Source organism: Agrilus planipennis, unplaced genomic scaffold (genome assembly GCF_000699045.2).
Source record: "Agrilus planipennis isolate EAB-ADULT unplaced genomic scaffold, Apla_2.0 scaffold19, whole genome shotgun sequence".
Lineage (NCBI taxonomy): Eukaryota > Metazoa > Arthropoda > Insecta > Coleoptera > Buprestidae > Agrilus > Agrilus planipennis.
This window is the reverse complement of record NW_020438954.1, coordinates 555151-570733: the sequence shown is the minus strand read 5'-3', so window position 1 is coordinate 570733 and position 15583 is coordinate 555151. Positions and strand designations below refer to the sequence as shown.

Here is a 15583-nt window from a genome sequence, read left to right as displayed (position 1 = left end):
GGATAGATGTGCAAGGGCAAAAGATTAGTATGCTTAGATTTGCAGATGATATAGCAGTATTAGCATCTAGCAAGGAGGACCTAGAGATAGCTGTAAATAAAATGGAAGCGGTACTGACAGATCAGTACTGTATGAAAATAAATAAAAGTAAAACTAAAATACTGGTATGCAAGGGAAGAAAAATTTGTATGTATAGATGTATACATTAAGTTATTAATCATGATCAAAGACAAATAATATAAAATCCGTATAATTAGATTATTATAAACCAATTTGTGGTTACCTACATGAATAAAGACAAGTGAAACCACTGGTATACAACCAGTTTAATTAAAATAATTGCGAAAGATTCAGAGCAGTACCTACCTAACCATAAGTTTACATCAAAGAAAAAACCAGGTTTTTTGCTCTGTTTCTGGGAAGGATTTTAGGTTGTTTTTCTTGGTCCCATATTTAATAGAAGTTAATAAATATCTTCACGGGCAATTTTGGCATAGAAGAAGAAAGTTAATTCACAATCAGTGCTTCCAGGATAAAAAGCAAACGACTAATAAAACGTGACTGTTGTAANAAATATTATTTAATTAATTAAATGAATTAAAGAATGTTGTGTGCTATCTAATTAACTAACGGGTAAGTAGCATTTTATTTGACCATTAAAATATTATATAATTAATTAAACGAATTAGAGAATATTGTGTGCTACCTACTCACTAATTAGCAAGACTAAGCTCTCGTTAAGTCACAAAGTTTAGTACTTTGAAAATTTTATTCGTGTTTTAAAATTTAAATCCAGCTCTTATCAAGAAACAGAAGTTTTGTTTTTTACGACTTTTCGATATCTAAAGGGTCAACAAGTTTTTCTACATATATTTACTATTGTTCCATTATTGTTTTATTAAATATGTTTTAAAATGAAAGAATAATTGAATCAAAAGTCAATAAAAATGAAGCAAATATTAAAAGTTTCTGCTTTACTGGGTGATTAAATGTGAAATCATTTCCTACAAATGGAGCGGACTTTTTTTTAAGGTGCTCAACAAGTTTTTCAGTTAGCAATACGGAAATAACAATATAACTGAATAAAAACCGGAGTAAAATGATGATAGAATAAATTTTGTTGCCTTGAAAGAATATGCAATAAATATTAAAGTATCTGCTACACTTCTTAAAGTTGTTATTAATAGCAAACAGTCGGTTAGCATGGTACGCACACTGAATTATAATTAATTAAATTAATTATGTATTTGTTTCTGCTACCTCAGTAGTTATGATTTGCTTTAAGTTTAACAATATGTATGCATTTGTTACGATACGGTTTGCGTTTTTATAATATTTACCATTATTAATTATTTATCTGGCACTAGAGTGCTATTAAAACAATTTTCCTTTTCTTCAAAAGTAAATTTTTCAGTTATAAAACTGCATCATTTATTAAAATTATAAATTATCTCTTTACGGTGTTTTTGTTTTTAATTTTATGTTAACATTTAATGCAAATTTTTTAGTCGAATGTAACGTTATAATACATATAAATAATTCTAAACATTTCAGGATCGTTAACTATATTACACCCCTTGTTAGCTTTGAACCTCGACTTAATCTGCGCGAAACTTCTAATTGTTTATAATAAATACAATTGTNCCTACTTCCGGTTACATACTTCCGTTGCATTCCCAAATACGGAGCGCTAGATGTTACACATCAAAGACAACTGTACGAAATTGTACCATTGGTTAAAGTCTTGCTTGATCCCATTACTTCCTAACTTGTAGCTAAGAATTATAAACGTAGTTTTATTCTATTCTATTCTATTTGTAGATTTATAAATATATAATAAATATATAGCGAGCAACCTGCACAGTTCGGTGCTTGCCCATATACCAGTTAGCTATAAATGATTACAAAACTAAAATAAGAACTCTGCGACTGTGATACAAATATAATAAGTAATTTTTTAATATTATACTATTGGTGTGTCGTTGTATTGAATTGCAATTTTAGCATTGATGTTTGTGAAAAAAAAATACAAATAATGTATTAATTTATAGCCAGTTAGGATATGTGATAAAATACATAAAAGATAAATTGTAATAAGTCTTTCTTCTTTAGTAATCCACTAATTGCATCAATCCTGATTCAAACTGTTTTTGATAATAGTAGTTCTCCTTTTGTTTAACAATTTTCAACTAACACAGGAATCGTTTTTAAGTACTGAGTATGATCACTGAAGTAGTGATAATAAACAAAAATTTAATCTTGATTGGATTTTTGTTGTGCACCACGTTTCGATTAGGGGGGGGATGCGGCGCAATTTTTTTGTTTAATATTAAGGTAAATCTTTACACGTGTTTCAACTGCGTGAGAATGGTATGGTAGTTTGAATTGAAATGAGGGGGTCCAAGTTCCTAAAAGTATTCTTTCTTTCATTTACGACGAATCCGGTTCACGACATTGAATTTGTTTTTTTTTTTTGAGCCACCATTTTTAATCTCAGTCTAAACATTTAGATGAATACTAATAGTTATAAATAACATTACATGTTATTAGCCAAAGTAGTGAAGTTANGTAAAATTACTATGTATTCAACCACTACCAATTCCGTATTTTTTTGTGGTTAATTAAGTCATCATTGCTATTAGAAATAAAGAATATCTAAAAGCTCTCAATGTTCATGGGGAAACCCCAAAAAAACAAAAGTATATTAAGTAGTATTTTAAATGAGTATTAATAGCCGTTCGTATAAACTAGCAGCGAGTTGAAAACTGAACACAGGGATATTCTATTAAATGCAATCATGAAAGGAAATTCTTTAGAAATCTTTTCATTTACAGACTGTAAATTTGTGCCTGAAATATTGTTTTGTAGAAATATTTACCACGTTATGTTTCCACAATAGACTTCTTATTAACTTTCCTGCAATCTATAAGTAGAGAACAGTTTCTCTATTTTTTCAAAATTTTAGGTTCAGTAATTTTGAAAATAAGGGAGGCGTGAGAATGGTCAATTTTCACCTATTTTCTTAAATAACTTTAAAACTATTTATTTTACAATTATAAAAGAAATATGTTTGAGACCCTTACAACAAGACCTTTCATTTAATATGTCACACGGTACGGTTTGCATAACTTCTTTTTTTTGATTTTCTATTGACTCCCCGAAAAATGACCCCCCATTTTCAAAATTAATTTATTTACGTTATGCGTCCGTATTTGGGTCACAGAAATTCATAGGTATACTAAATTTCGTTTCTGTTTTCCATTCGTACGTACCCTAAAAATTCTGACAAAGAAATGCATAATTTCTATAGTCGACTTACTTTTTGTCTTTCCTGTATAATTATGAATAGGACTTATTTAAATGATCGATTTAAAATCGCAAATATATTTTGAACATCCAAATCCAGATCCTATTTATGTTCTGAGAAATTTGAAAAATATTTCCCCAAAAACAAAGTACATTCGTACAGCATCAAATTTGCTAAAGACTTTTTTATGCTAATGATATTTGATTTTGCCATATTGACACATACAAAACTGGTTTTATAGTACCTTCAATTAGTACCTAATCATTCAAGAATATAAAAGTTCCTCTCCTACATGGTAGTTAATTTCTAATTTAATTATTCGCGTAGCCAATTGAAATACAAACAGTTTCAATCTTGAAGACGTATTATAGGTATAAAGTCAATTTTTTTGGATAATAATTTGAAAGTTAAGACCTTATTTCGCTATCAATAAAATAAACAAATGATAATTGTAATAACACCTTGTTTGCAGCTTAATTGAAACGAGGGGGCATCATTATGATAATGTAATAAAAATAATTAACCAAACATTAATTAAGCAGTAATAAAGTACGTTCAAGCTCACCCACAGTTAGAATCAGATTGGGAAATCTGTAATAAAAATAACAATAATTAATTCAATAGATCAAAATGAAAATTAACAAAGACAAATCCTTTTAATGTAGTGTAACTGTTTAATTAAATCATATTACCATGTAGATAATTTTGATTTCAATTGTCTCGTAATCAATTAATTTTTTTGTACCTAGCTATGTAAAGAGATACACACATTGTTTATCACATTATTTGTAACTCATTGACATCGCGAGTCAACAAATTATTCGAGTTAGTTAAATGATGCTGTTTACAACACTAATTCGATAAAGACACATTATGCAAGCCAAGATAAATAAAATACCTACCACAGTTTTTGCATGAAAAATTGACATGGAAGTTTTACCACATTTGCAATGAAGTAACCGATTTAATTAACTTTTAAACAACACTAGATCGACTTATTTTTTAGGTTATTAAGCGAATATTAACGATTTACTCACTTTAACGTGAATTCGTAAGTCATAAACAGTGCTCGCAGTTAGGTTTGCGCAGTGGGCAAACAATAGCACCGCGAACTTGATCGCGAAGTAACGCAATGATTATTAAAACCACATGTACGTAAAAGCAAACATCTTTCAAAAATAATCTTCACAAAGCAAGAAGAAGTTATATTTAAATACACTAACAATAACAATTATTATTAGACAAATAATTTTTTTACCACTACTTTTTAATATAAGTATACATCGAAGACGCCGTCAACATCATTAAAGACAGTACAACTGTAGGGATAGATGTGCAAGGGCAAAAGATTAGTATGCTTAGATTTGCAGATGATATAGCAGTATTAGCATCTAGCAAGGAGGACCTAGAGATAGCTGTAAATAAAATGGAAGCGGTACTGACAGATCAGTACTGTATGAAAATAAATAAAACTAAAACTAAAATACTGGTATGCAAGGGAAGAAAAAGTAGAGAAAGAGCGAATATAAAGATACGAGACGAAAAATTAGAAGAAGTGGCTGATTTTAGATACCTAGGATGTCAGATAAGTCAGGACGGAAGGAGTAGTAGGGATATAAAGCAGAGGATAGCGCAGGGTCGTGTCTTAGGACTGACGACCTTATAATGATGATGAATTATTTAGTATATCTAATTAAAAATGAAAAAGGCATTGTGGTTGCCTTTATTTTTGTATAAACGATTGATTACCAATATGTAAAGTTTAATACCGTCATAATAAATATTTAAATAGTCAAAAGGGGTTGAAAATAATAACCGCCAACGTTTCGTTCTAAGTAATCGAGCTTTTCAAGGCTAGCTTTTGAACTAGAATAATGAAGTAAAGGTAAAGCATACTTTTTTGTTACCTCAGATCGTTCTAAGACCATCCAAGATGCTCATCAGTAAAATAGACAGAACTGCATCCTTATTTACTTCTAAAACTAGCCTTACGAAGGCCTGACAAGTTAGAGCGAAACGTTAATAATAAATATCTTAAACTTTTGGATAGATAAAGCGATAGGCTTATTAAAAGCGAGGTTATTCTACCGGCATCAGTGACAATACATATTGACCCCATTTTCATGGTAATAAACAGAATAATTAAATTAGTATACTGTACCAATTATAAAATTGGCAAAACCATAATTACTGATTATAAACCTAAAATACATTTATTACAAAATTTCAACGTAAAAAAAATAATTACTAATAAATATTTAATATAGAAAAAACAATTAATAATAATGTATTGTATTAAAAATGGATTATTTTAACAATGTTATTTAAACGTAATGATGAAGCACTCTAATCGAGAGCTTTCATGTACGCTTACATTTAATTTATTTACTTCTAATATCGTAAATTACGTCCGGTTCGTAATCTACTAATTTAATTAATTTTTTGAACACAGTATTTGACACGAAATTTTGTTTTTTTGAGGATATTAAAAGTTACATGCTAAAATTCTAACTAATATGCGAATGGGAGTTCGTTTGTTTGTTTGATTTTCACGCCTTAACCATTCAACCGATAATCATAAAATTTTGTGCATACATTTTCAGGGGTACGGAAAAGGACATAGGGTACCTTTTATCTAGATAGAAAATAATGTAAATGCGTTTTTTGCACTTCGTGATGTTTAACAAGTTTAATTATTCCAAAAAGATTGTTAATCACATTTCTCAATTTTAATAAGGGTTGGACTTGAAGGTTTAGTTATATGTATATATGTTAGAACAAGAAAAAGATAAAAGGGCTCTCAATATATCTCCTCCATAAATAATAAGGGTAAAACATTTTCTCGCCATCTTAATAATGGTAGGTCACGTACATATCTCCATTTAGCTAATGAAAGTAAGCCTTGCATTGGCCTTAATTTGAATTACGTTTAGGTTTAGATAATTATAATAAAATGTAGAGGAAATTGTGGAAACTCTTGCAGTCAATTATCCTGGGCTGTTATTGAAAGTCATGATATTGTACGATAAATCACAGTATTTAGTAAAAACTCATTGGTATAAGGTTACAAACTTAATTTAAGTCTTTACCGATTAATTGTTCAAAAGGAATTAAATTTTCAATTGCATAAAGCATACATACCCATATTCCATATTGAGTTTTTTCGAAGGCAAATGGTATTGACACAAAATTATTCATGCAGTTATAAATTTGCAATTTTTAATCGATTTGCATGTCTAATAATGACCATATTATAATACTAATATGGTAAGAGAAATGTTATTGGTTTGTGCACCAAGTAAAACTGCAGTTACGACACCTTCCTCCTTAGAGTTGACCCCAAATATTACAATGTTATCAACAAAATAATACAATACAGCAGGAAACTGCTATACTGGCTACCAAACAAAAGGAATGAAAAAATAAGGACATGAACATGACAACAGTCACTTCGCTCTTGTTGTCTTTTCCTATTGTGACCTTATAAACCTAAGCGTATCCGTTAAAAAATAACCCTGCCAGCTTCCAAGATGGTTTTGTAAATTCATGCACATATATTTTTAGAAAAATAAACAAATAAATAAAAACTAATACTACAATAAATTTTATAGACATTTATAAATCGTTCACAGCATATGATAAACTCCCTTTTACGTAATGATCGTAGTTGCTACTGTTTAATCAATAATATACCTTAACAAATTAGTATGCCAGGTGAATATATAGTGTACATACTTCATGTACAATACCTTGTAAAAATTTCAATGTTAGGCATTGACCCCTTTCTGTAGCAATGGCAAACATACCAAATGTGAATATTAAACAGTATCTTGCAATACATTATACGCCTTATGTACTCCAATTGTATATATTTAATTCAGCAGACTTACTACTTGACCAACGTAACCACAGTATAATGATTCTGTACAGTAGGTTAGGTTATGCTAGGTAAGGACCTTCGTAACAACAGCATAAAGATTCTATACAGTAGGTTCACTTCTTTGATCTACTTAAAAAAATTTGCTTCGTGACTTCTCGATGACACTTTGTACAAGTCAGCCCTTGTTTAGCGGGGAACTCGTACATTAAGTGGTGAAGCGTCGGCAGGAGAGGGATGTGTGGGCGTGACTCGGAAGTGAACCTACTGTATAGAATCTGTATACTGCGACCTAACGTGGTCTCTCACGATCTTGTTAGTGTTTGCGTCACTAATGAGCGCCTTATTAATCATCGAACTGAATTATTTGAAAGACGTAATCATGGTAATTATTTTTAAAAGGATTATCGGCTAATTTAGTGTGCGACGTTAAATGCTTACTGCATCATTATTCCGTATCCACGGGGGTGGACATACTAAATACACTATGTTAGAACTAAAATTGTATCCGTACTGAAATGCTGATTTTATTTATTTCCCATATAGAATTCTGTGTAAACACGCGAGTAGGATGATTAATAAATTAATGATAATGAGATTATATGCAAGGCTTATTATGTAATTCGAAACAGCATGGATCGATATACTGTTAATTGATAAAACTTTTTACAAATAATTATTGCTTAATAAAAAAAGGTATAAGTACAATGTTTCTGCAGTATAAAATGCAGGTAAGTTTTTTGTATTGATAAAATCCTTCGCACCACTGGAAGCATGTCAATGTCCTCAAAATTAAAAGTTTCAATGGCAACCTTACGATGAAGTTCTTGGCTATCGACCTTCATACAGGTTATGCAAATTTACCAAAAAACGTATTCCATGCCCTCGAAAACAAACTTTTTTTTGTTATTTAGCGAAAATAAAATTCATCGTCAATAGCAAAAAACTGCTTGCTTTGACATATACGACTTCTCGAATTCTTTAAGGCAATGTTACTGTCTTAATAATTGATTCAGCAAATTAGAAGAGAATTTTGCGTTGGTGAATCTGTTTTTTAAAACGATCATAAAAATATTTCATATATATTAAGATTTGATACTGCTGTTGACTCTTGTGGCTTAGTATTCATAGCATTAGTGTGCCAAGCCAAAGATTCTGAGTTCGATTTCCGGCAAGGGTGTGACAGTAGCAGTTACTGTTCCTCATTAAGATGTGGTAAACTGTAGAGGGTTGAATACTAATGCACATTACTGTTTAATTAAATTATTAAGAGTTTTTATATGTATACTCAGGATTTTGAAACACGTTAATTGTTTGAGAAACATAATAAAACATGTCATGCATGAAACACAAGTTATATAGAGTATTATATTTGAAAGTTTTATTAGCTTGTGGGTTAATATAACCATAAACCCACCTATTTAATATGTTTCTAAATAAATGCACTACATTTGTATCATCTAAAATCTAAACTAACATCAGCGTGCCATGATATTCGAAATAATTAATGATTTACATTAATGGAACGTAATTGTTTATGATCATATTCTAATAAATTACCATAACAAATTATTTTTGATATGTTATAGATACCTACTTAATCGCAAAATTATAATTTTTGACACTTTTTAACAGGAATTTCATAAAATCTTACTCTCAGTAAGTAAACCCCTATTGTCAATATAATTTTTATTTAAGAACCATGGGTTGGTTTACAACTTTATCCTTGTTGGTTAGTTTGTTATTGATGGTTTCCTGTAAAAAAAACGGCCAATTGCCAGGCAATATAGTACCGGAAAATTACAACTTGGAGATAATAACACACTTGGCAGATGATGAACATGACAAGTTCACTTTTGAAGGGAAAGTTATTATAAGGGCAAGTATCACATTTCTTTCATTATTTTAAAAAATCGCTTTATTAGTATTATAAACCGGATGTACTTATAGATTATTTCAAATTGTTTACTATTGTGGTGTAAATATATGGTACTAAATACGGTTTTACAGGTAAGGTGTGTAGAACCCACCGATAAAATAATCCTTAACGTATTGGACTTGGAAATCATTGATAACAGTGTCATAGTTGATGAAGTTGGAACTGACAAGCAAGTTAACGACGTTAATGAATGGTGTCAATGTAACGAGAACGAAACTTTGAGTCTGTCATTGGACAGACACCTAAAACCAAATCATACATATGACATTAGCATTCGATTTACCGGAAACATAAGCGATGGATTATCGGGATATTATAGAAGCAGTTATGTTGACAGCATGACGAATGAAAGAAGATGGTTAGCTGTAACGCAGTTTGAACCGACAGATGCCAGAAGGGCATTCCCTTGCTTTGACGAACCAAACATGAAAGCCACTTTTCAAATAAGTCTTGGAAGATTAGCAAAATACAGCTCCATAAGTAATATGCCCATTGAGAGGACAGAACCAATGTAAGATTTCGGCCAACTGCTTCTGTGTTCGGAAACGTATATTCAGCGTTTTGTTTTCAGAAAAGAACGAGAGGGATGGTTTTGGGACAGATTTCAAAAATCAGTACCAATGTCGACTTACATAGTAGCTTACATGGTATCCGATTTTAATTCCACACTAGCTCCAAGAATTCCAAACAGCGATGTCACATTTAGAATTTGGTCCAGAGAAGAAGCAATGGACCAAGTAAATTATATTAATATCTACAATATTCATTCGAGGGTGTTAAAAATATCTCTGCGTTAATTTTTAGGTTGACTTTGCTGCGGAAGTTGGTCCCAGAGCGTTGGCTTTCTTTGAAAATTTCTTCAACATAACGTATCCCCTTCCAAAGCAAGATATGATTGCTGTTCCAGATTTTAGTGCCGGCGCTATGGAAAACTGGGGACTGATAACATACAGGGAATATTTGTTGCTTTTCAATCCCAAAACCTCATCGTTAGCAAACAAATTTTCCATTGCAAGCGTTGTTGCGCACGAACTGGCTCACCAATGGTTTGGAAATTTGGTAACGATGAAATGGTGGACGGACTTGTGGCTTAACGAAGGTTTTGCTACTTATATGGCATCTCTCGCAGTCCATAATCTATATCCTAAATGGAAAACTTTTGACGAAGAAACGGTATCCAATATGATGTCAGTCTTTTCTTTTGATTCCCTAAAGAATTCACATCCGGTTTGTATATTTTCCTATACAGTCTTCTGAGAATTGTCTCTAAGTTTTAAACACTTCCGTGACAGGTTTCTGTACCCATCGAAAATCCAAAAGACATAAAGGAAATATTTGACACAATATCATATGACAAAGGATCCCATTTGCTTTTCATGATGGCCAACTTTTTGGGAGACGAAACGTTCAGGAGGGGAGTCAGCAATTACTTGGAGCGCCACAAATACGGCAACGCTGAACAGGACGACCTTTGGGAATCTCTAACGATCGAAGCTCATAGAAACGGAGCACTCCCTGAAGGTTTGTCTGTCAAGACCATCATGGACACTTGGACACTTCAGACAGGATATCCGATTGTGACAGTCAACAGGAACTACGACGATAATTCAGTACAAGTATCTCAAGTGAGTAAATTGGTATGTCACTCTAACGGGCTCAATTGATTCGAGTTCTGCTTTAGGAGCGGTATTACCGAGACTTCAATGCTAGTCATAATGACGAATGCTGGTGGATCCCACTGAGTTATACAGACCAAAGCGAACAAGACTTTGAAAACAGACGTCCAAGAGATTGGTTGTCTTGTCCAAAGACTGTCAAAACGATATCGAATATTTGCGACGAAGATGAGTGGATCATACTCAACATAAGGGCGGCCGGTTTGTACAGAATCAATTATGACGAACGAAATTGGGGTATGCTGGTGTCGACCTTGAATAGCGATTCATACACGGACATTCCGATTCTAAACAGGGTTCAGTTGATTGAAGATTCCGCGGATTTGGCGGCTACGAGTAAATTGAACTACAAAGTTTTCTTTGACATTCTTCGGTATTTGAATAAGGAAACAGAATATCTACCTTGGAGAGCAGCAACGGGAAACATTCGGTTTTTGTATAGTATGTTGCGTTACAGTTCCAGCTTTGGATCATTTAAGGTAAGAAAGCATCGTCATCATCATAAGGTCCCGTCTTGAGATCATCTTCATATTTTGCTAATAGTAGAACATCCCACATCCTTAACTCTTTGCAGACAGTAATCTAGTCCAAATCTACCTCCCAACTCCTGTTTCTGCCTCTAATATGTCACTGACTAGACCTTCATTCCTGAGAAGGTGCCCTACCAACCTATCTCGCCTATTTCCTATTGACTTCCATAGAGTCCTCTGTTCTCCTATTCTTTCGAATACCTCTTGATTTTAGTGTCCGACCGAAACTGGTTTTTACGACCGAAACCGAAACCGAATTTCGGCAACGGTCTCAGTTTCGGCCGAAACCGAAACTTCCTTATAAGGATCATGTTTTGAGAGAAAAATAAAGAAAACGTTATTATAATCGGTCAGTTTTATTTTTTTATCTTTAAATCACATAGCTCTGCAGTCTTTGACATTTTCTCTTATTGATAATCAAATCAAAATCAACATAACAACCCCTCATTTAAGGAAATACTTTAATTGCGCCTTAAAAATACTTAAAATGTGGTGAGTTATTTGAGTATGTATAGTATACTTCGCTTGGATGGAATTTAACGCACCGAATATGACCGAGCAGAGCGCGAAAACCCCCGAACTCAGTTTCGGTTTCGGTCGTAGTTTCGGCAGGTTTGCCGCCGAAACCGAAACTAAACTGAAACTCGTTTTTTTGCCGAAACTCGACCGAAGCCGAAACCGAAACCGAACTTTCGGACGGACACTACTTCATTTCTGACCTTCTCTATCTACGGTACCCTCATTTCAAACGATTCTAACCTGTTTTCCGCCGCGCACAACACAACATGCACCTTTAACAATATTTTTCGAATTTCTAAATTGATCATTCGCGAAGAAGGCATCTACTGCCTGTTGTAGTATTGGTATATTGCTGTAAAAACTTGCCAAATGCTTTTGTTCCCAGTCAATATCTATATATTTGGTTGCCGATTTATAGAACCTACCATGGCGTGCTGATGGGAACTAGTAAGATCTGATGGTCTCAATACATTGCTGACCAAGAGCTTAACCATCTTTAGTTAATGAAGTTCTATTTTATAAAATGATCATTTTAGGAGTATATGAAACGTATCTTGGAGCCTGCGTACAAAAGAATTGGAGCATTAAGAGTCGATCATGAGGATGAAGACCGATTGGACAGAATTAATTACAAAACCCTTATTCTTTCAAACGCCTGCAATTACGAAGCAGAGGCGTGCATCAACGAAACTAAAAGAATGTTCTCGGAATATGTCAGCAACCCTGACGTAAACTTGTACGTTCTTTTCTTTCATAAGAATACCAGTGGTGTTGTCGAGCCGGAACGCTCCGGAACGTCGTTCCGGTACTTCCTTTTTGGACAGGAACGCGTTCCGGAACTAAAGATGATTTCTGATAACGAGAATTGGCTGACGTATTGAAAAAAAAAATTAAAAACAATTGCTGATTTTTTTTTCTAATTTTTGACGAATTTTTATATGTATTATTATAAACAAGGGTTTGAACCGAACCCGAACCGGAACAAAAACCGGAACGAACCGGCTTGTTTTTCCGAACCGTGAACCGGAGTCCGGAACGTTTTTTTTCTGCTGAACCGGAACTCGAACCGAACCGAAACAAATACGTGAACCGGTTTTTGAACCGGTTCAACGGGAATTAAACTTTATTTATAATAAACATTAGAAGAAAAAAATATAAAATTTTAAAAAAGTAAAGATTTCATACATAAATTTTAATACAAGCGGCCCACGGACCGTACGTTACTCATCCCTGGCATAGTTTATTGCCATACCCAAATGGGCCTGCGGCTAATGCTAAGAATATATATACATATACACAAAATGGGTTTCGTAATGATTTTCGTTTCTTTTCCTTTTTATGCTATATACAGGGCCGATCCTGGCGACGGGCGAAAATTGGGGGAAATCACCCCCCCGTCGTCATCAAATTTGGGATATGAGACCGCACAGAGCGGCCGCCTACTCAGGATTGGCCCTATCTATATAATTATATATACGCGTTCCGGTAAAAAAAAAATTAGCGCAACACCACTGAAGAATACCGAATACATTTCACCCTATATAGTCTCAATTGATACGTGTTTCAATTTTAAGAATTCCCAACGATTTCCGGTCATCGATTTATTGTAATGCAATGAGGCACGGCGGTGAAAGAGAATGGACCTTCTTATGGAACAAATACAAAGAGTCGGGAACAGCCGGCGAGAAACAATTAATTCTACAATCGTTGGGTTGCACCAATACCATCTGGTTGCTGCAACGGTATTTGGAATGGACCCTCGACGAAAGCTCCGGTATTAGAAAACAAGATGCGATAACTGTATTTGGTTCAGTTGCCAGGAACGACATCGGATACAGCATTGCAAAATCATTTTTCGAGAACAACATAAAAAAAATATACGAAAGGTGAGACCAGCGCCAAATATTTCCTTGTTTGCCAATAGTTATTGGTAAATATTAATTTCTTCTTTTTATTTCAGCTCGAAACCTAACACCAATAAATTATCACGTTATTTATCAGTAATTGCCAAACAAGTTGTAAGCGAGAGAGAATACAATGAGGTAAGTGTGAAATTGAGAGCTTTTAAATCAACTGAATTACCCTAGACAAAAATTTTCAGTCTCTCTCCAGTCTCTCAGAGTCTTTCAGCCTCTCTGAGAGCGTCTCTCACAATCTCCCAGTTATTGCCTAGGTGTTTTTATGGATGTCTCACAGTCTCTGTATGAGAGACTCGAACAATAAAATTGTTAATTCAAAGATTGAATGAATAAAACTGAAAAATTGAGAGACTCGAGTCTCTCGTAGAAAGACTGGGATCTCTGAAATATGTTGAATTTTAACCATGTCTATCGAGACATCATTTATTGGCAGATTCGAGTCTCTCGTTCAGAGATTCCAGTCTCTCGTTCAGAGACTGGATACGAAATGAGGATCTCTCTATGAGCGACTTGAGTCTCTCGTTGAGAGACGCTAAACAGTTTTTTTGACAGTCTCTCTCAGTGACAGCAGAGAGACTCGATGAGAGACTGAACATTTTTATTTCGGGTAATTAATGAAAATTTAGAAACTTTCAATAGAAAAATGCAAACAGGAAATGAAAGCCTTAGGTATTGTCGTTTATGTTGAAATTAATATGAGAGAATTTAGGGTAAATAATCCTCCGAAATGATAAAAGGAAATTTAAAAAACAGAGACATATGTTTGCAATTCTCTAAAAAAAAGTTTGAAAGTAAAACAGGGTAAATATGGTGATAAATCAATACATTTTTTCAGCTCAAGCAATTCATCGATCAACACAGCGAAATATTTTCCGAATTAAGAAAAGGTGTCCAACAAGCCTTAGAGTCTGCGGAACTTAACATTCAATGGCAAATGTCGCATCTGAATCACGTTAAAGACTTGTTAATATAAATTGTAATTACATTCTATTTATTTGTACTTAAAAATAATGTAATCATGCTCTAAAGCGTACTTACTTGAATCTAAAAGAGAAAAAGAAGAAGAGTGTATTGAGTTTATTTATTGATGTAACTCTTTTGATTTGTACTACTGTATACACAAAAAGCATGTGACTGTAATATTAAATGAAATATATATTTTTTGATGCCATTATTTCCTTTCTAGTCGAAATCCATATTTTAGCTTCGAAAAAATCGACTTCTTAATCCGTAAAGTTTTGCATTTAAATTCAATTTCTGTTGACGATAAAAAGTATTGACGCTAAAATGAAACTTTTAGCATGAACTTGCGTGCGCAATTTTGGGGACGGAAGTTGAGTGCGCAATTTGGGGAACAAATACGCACACATGCACATTACTTTTTGACGTGACAACGTCTTATAATTCGATGGAGCCGGCTGCACGCACGAAAAAACATGACTCATGCGGCGTTACCTCGCTCTGAGGCGTTCCATTTAAGGCTTGAAGTGCAAGCGAGAGCGCGGAACGAGCGACAAAGAGGCACAATCGGCCTCCGCGTTCGGCAGCGTTCGACATCTGTCTCTCTCCTACTTGAGTGAGCGATGCGTCCGCGTGGACAGCTGCTATACAATAATACATTTCCATTTACCTCCTTCTCTATATCCATACAAAATATCTATCAAACAAATAAAATTAAAATTTTCTTTTGAAAAATGAAACCATTCCATCAGTATTTTCTTATGACGTTGTCACGTTCAACTATCGTCAGTAAACCGACTTTACAGACAACCGATTTTTTCGGCAAATTAGGATTCACATTGTTTTTGATTTTTAA

The 15583-nt window shown here is 33.5% G+C and overlaps 1 protein-coding gene across 1 annotated transcript in view; it reads left to right on the top strand.

Moving 5' to 3' along the window:
- The window catches only part of LOC108743359 (aminopeptidase N), a 25633-nt gene extending 10700 nt beyond the window's left edge, over window positions 1-14933 (top strand). The window contains exons 2-11 of the mRNA XM_018478910.2: window positions 8883-9063; window positions 9195-9634; window positions 9695-9860; window positions 9928-10350; window positions 10416-10748; window positions 10805-11278; window positions 12385-12584; window positions 13423-13734; window positions 13809-13890; window positions 14603-14933. Of these exons, the coding sequence (XP_018334412.1) occupies window positions 8887-9063; window positions 9195-9634; window positions 9695-9860; window positions 9928-10350; window positions 10416-10748; window positions 10805-11278; window positions 12385-12584; window positions 13423-13734; window positions 13809-13890; window positions 14603-14740 (2745 nt within the window). The 5' untranslated portion in view covers window positions 8883-8886 and the 3' untranslated portion in view covers window positions 14741-14933. The remainder of the gene's footprint in view (window positions 1-8882; window positions 9064-9194; window positions 9635-9694; window positions 9861-9927; window positions 10351-10415; window positions 10749-10804; window positions 11279-12384; window positions 12585-13422; window positions 13735-13808; window positions 13891-14602) is intronic.
- Window positions 14934-15583: the final 650 nt, after the last annotated feature.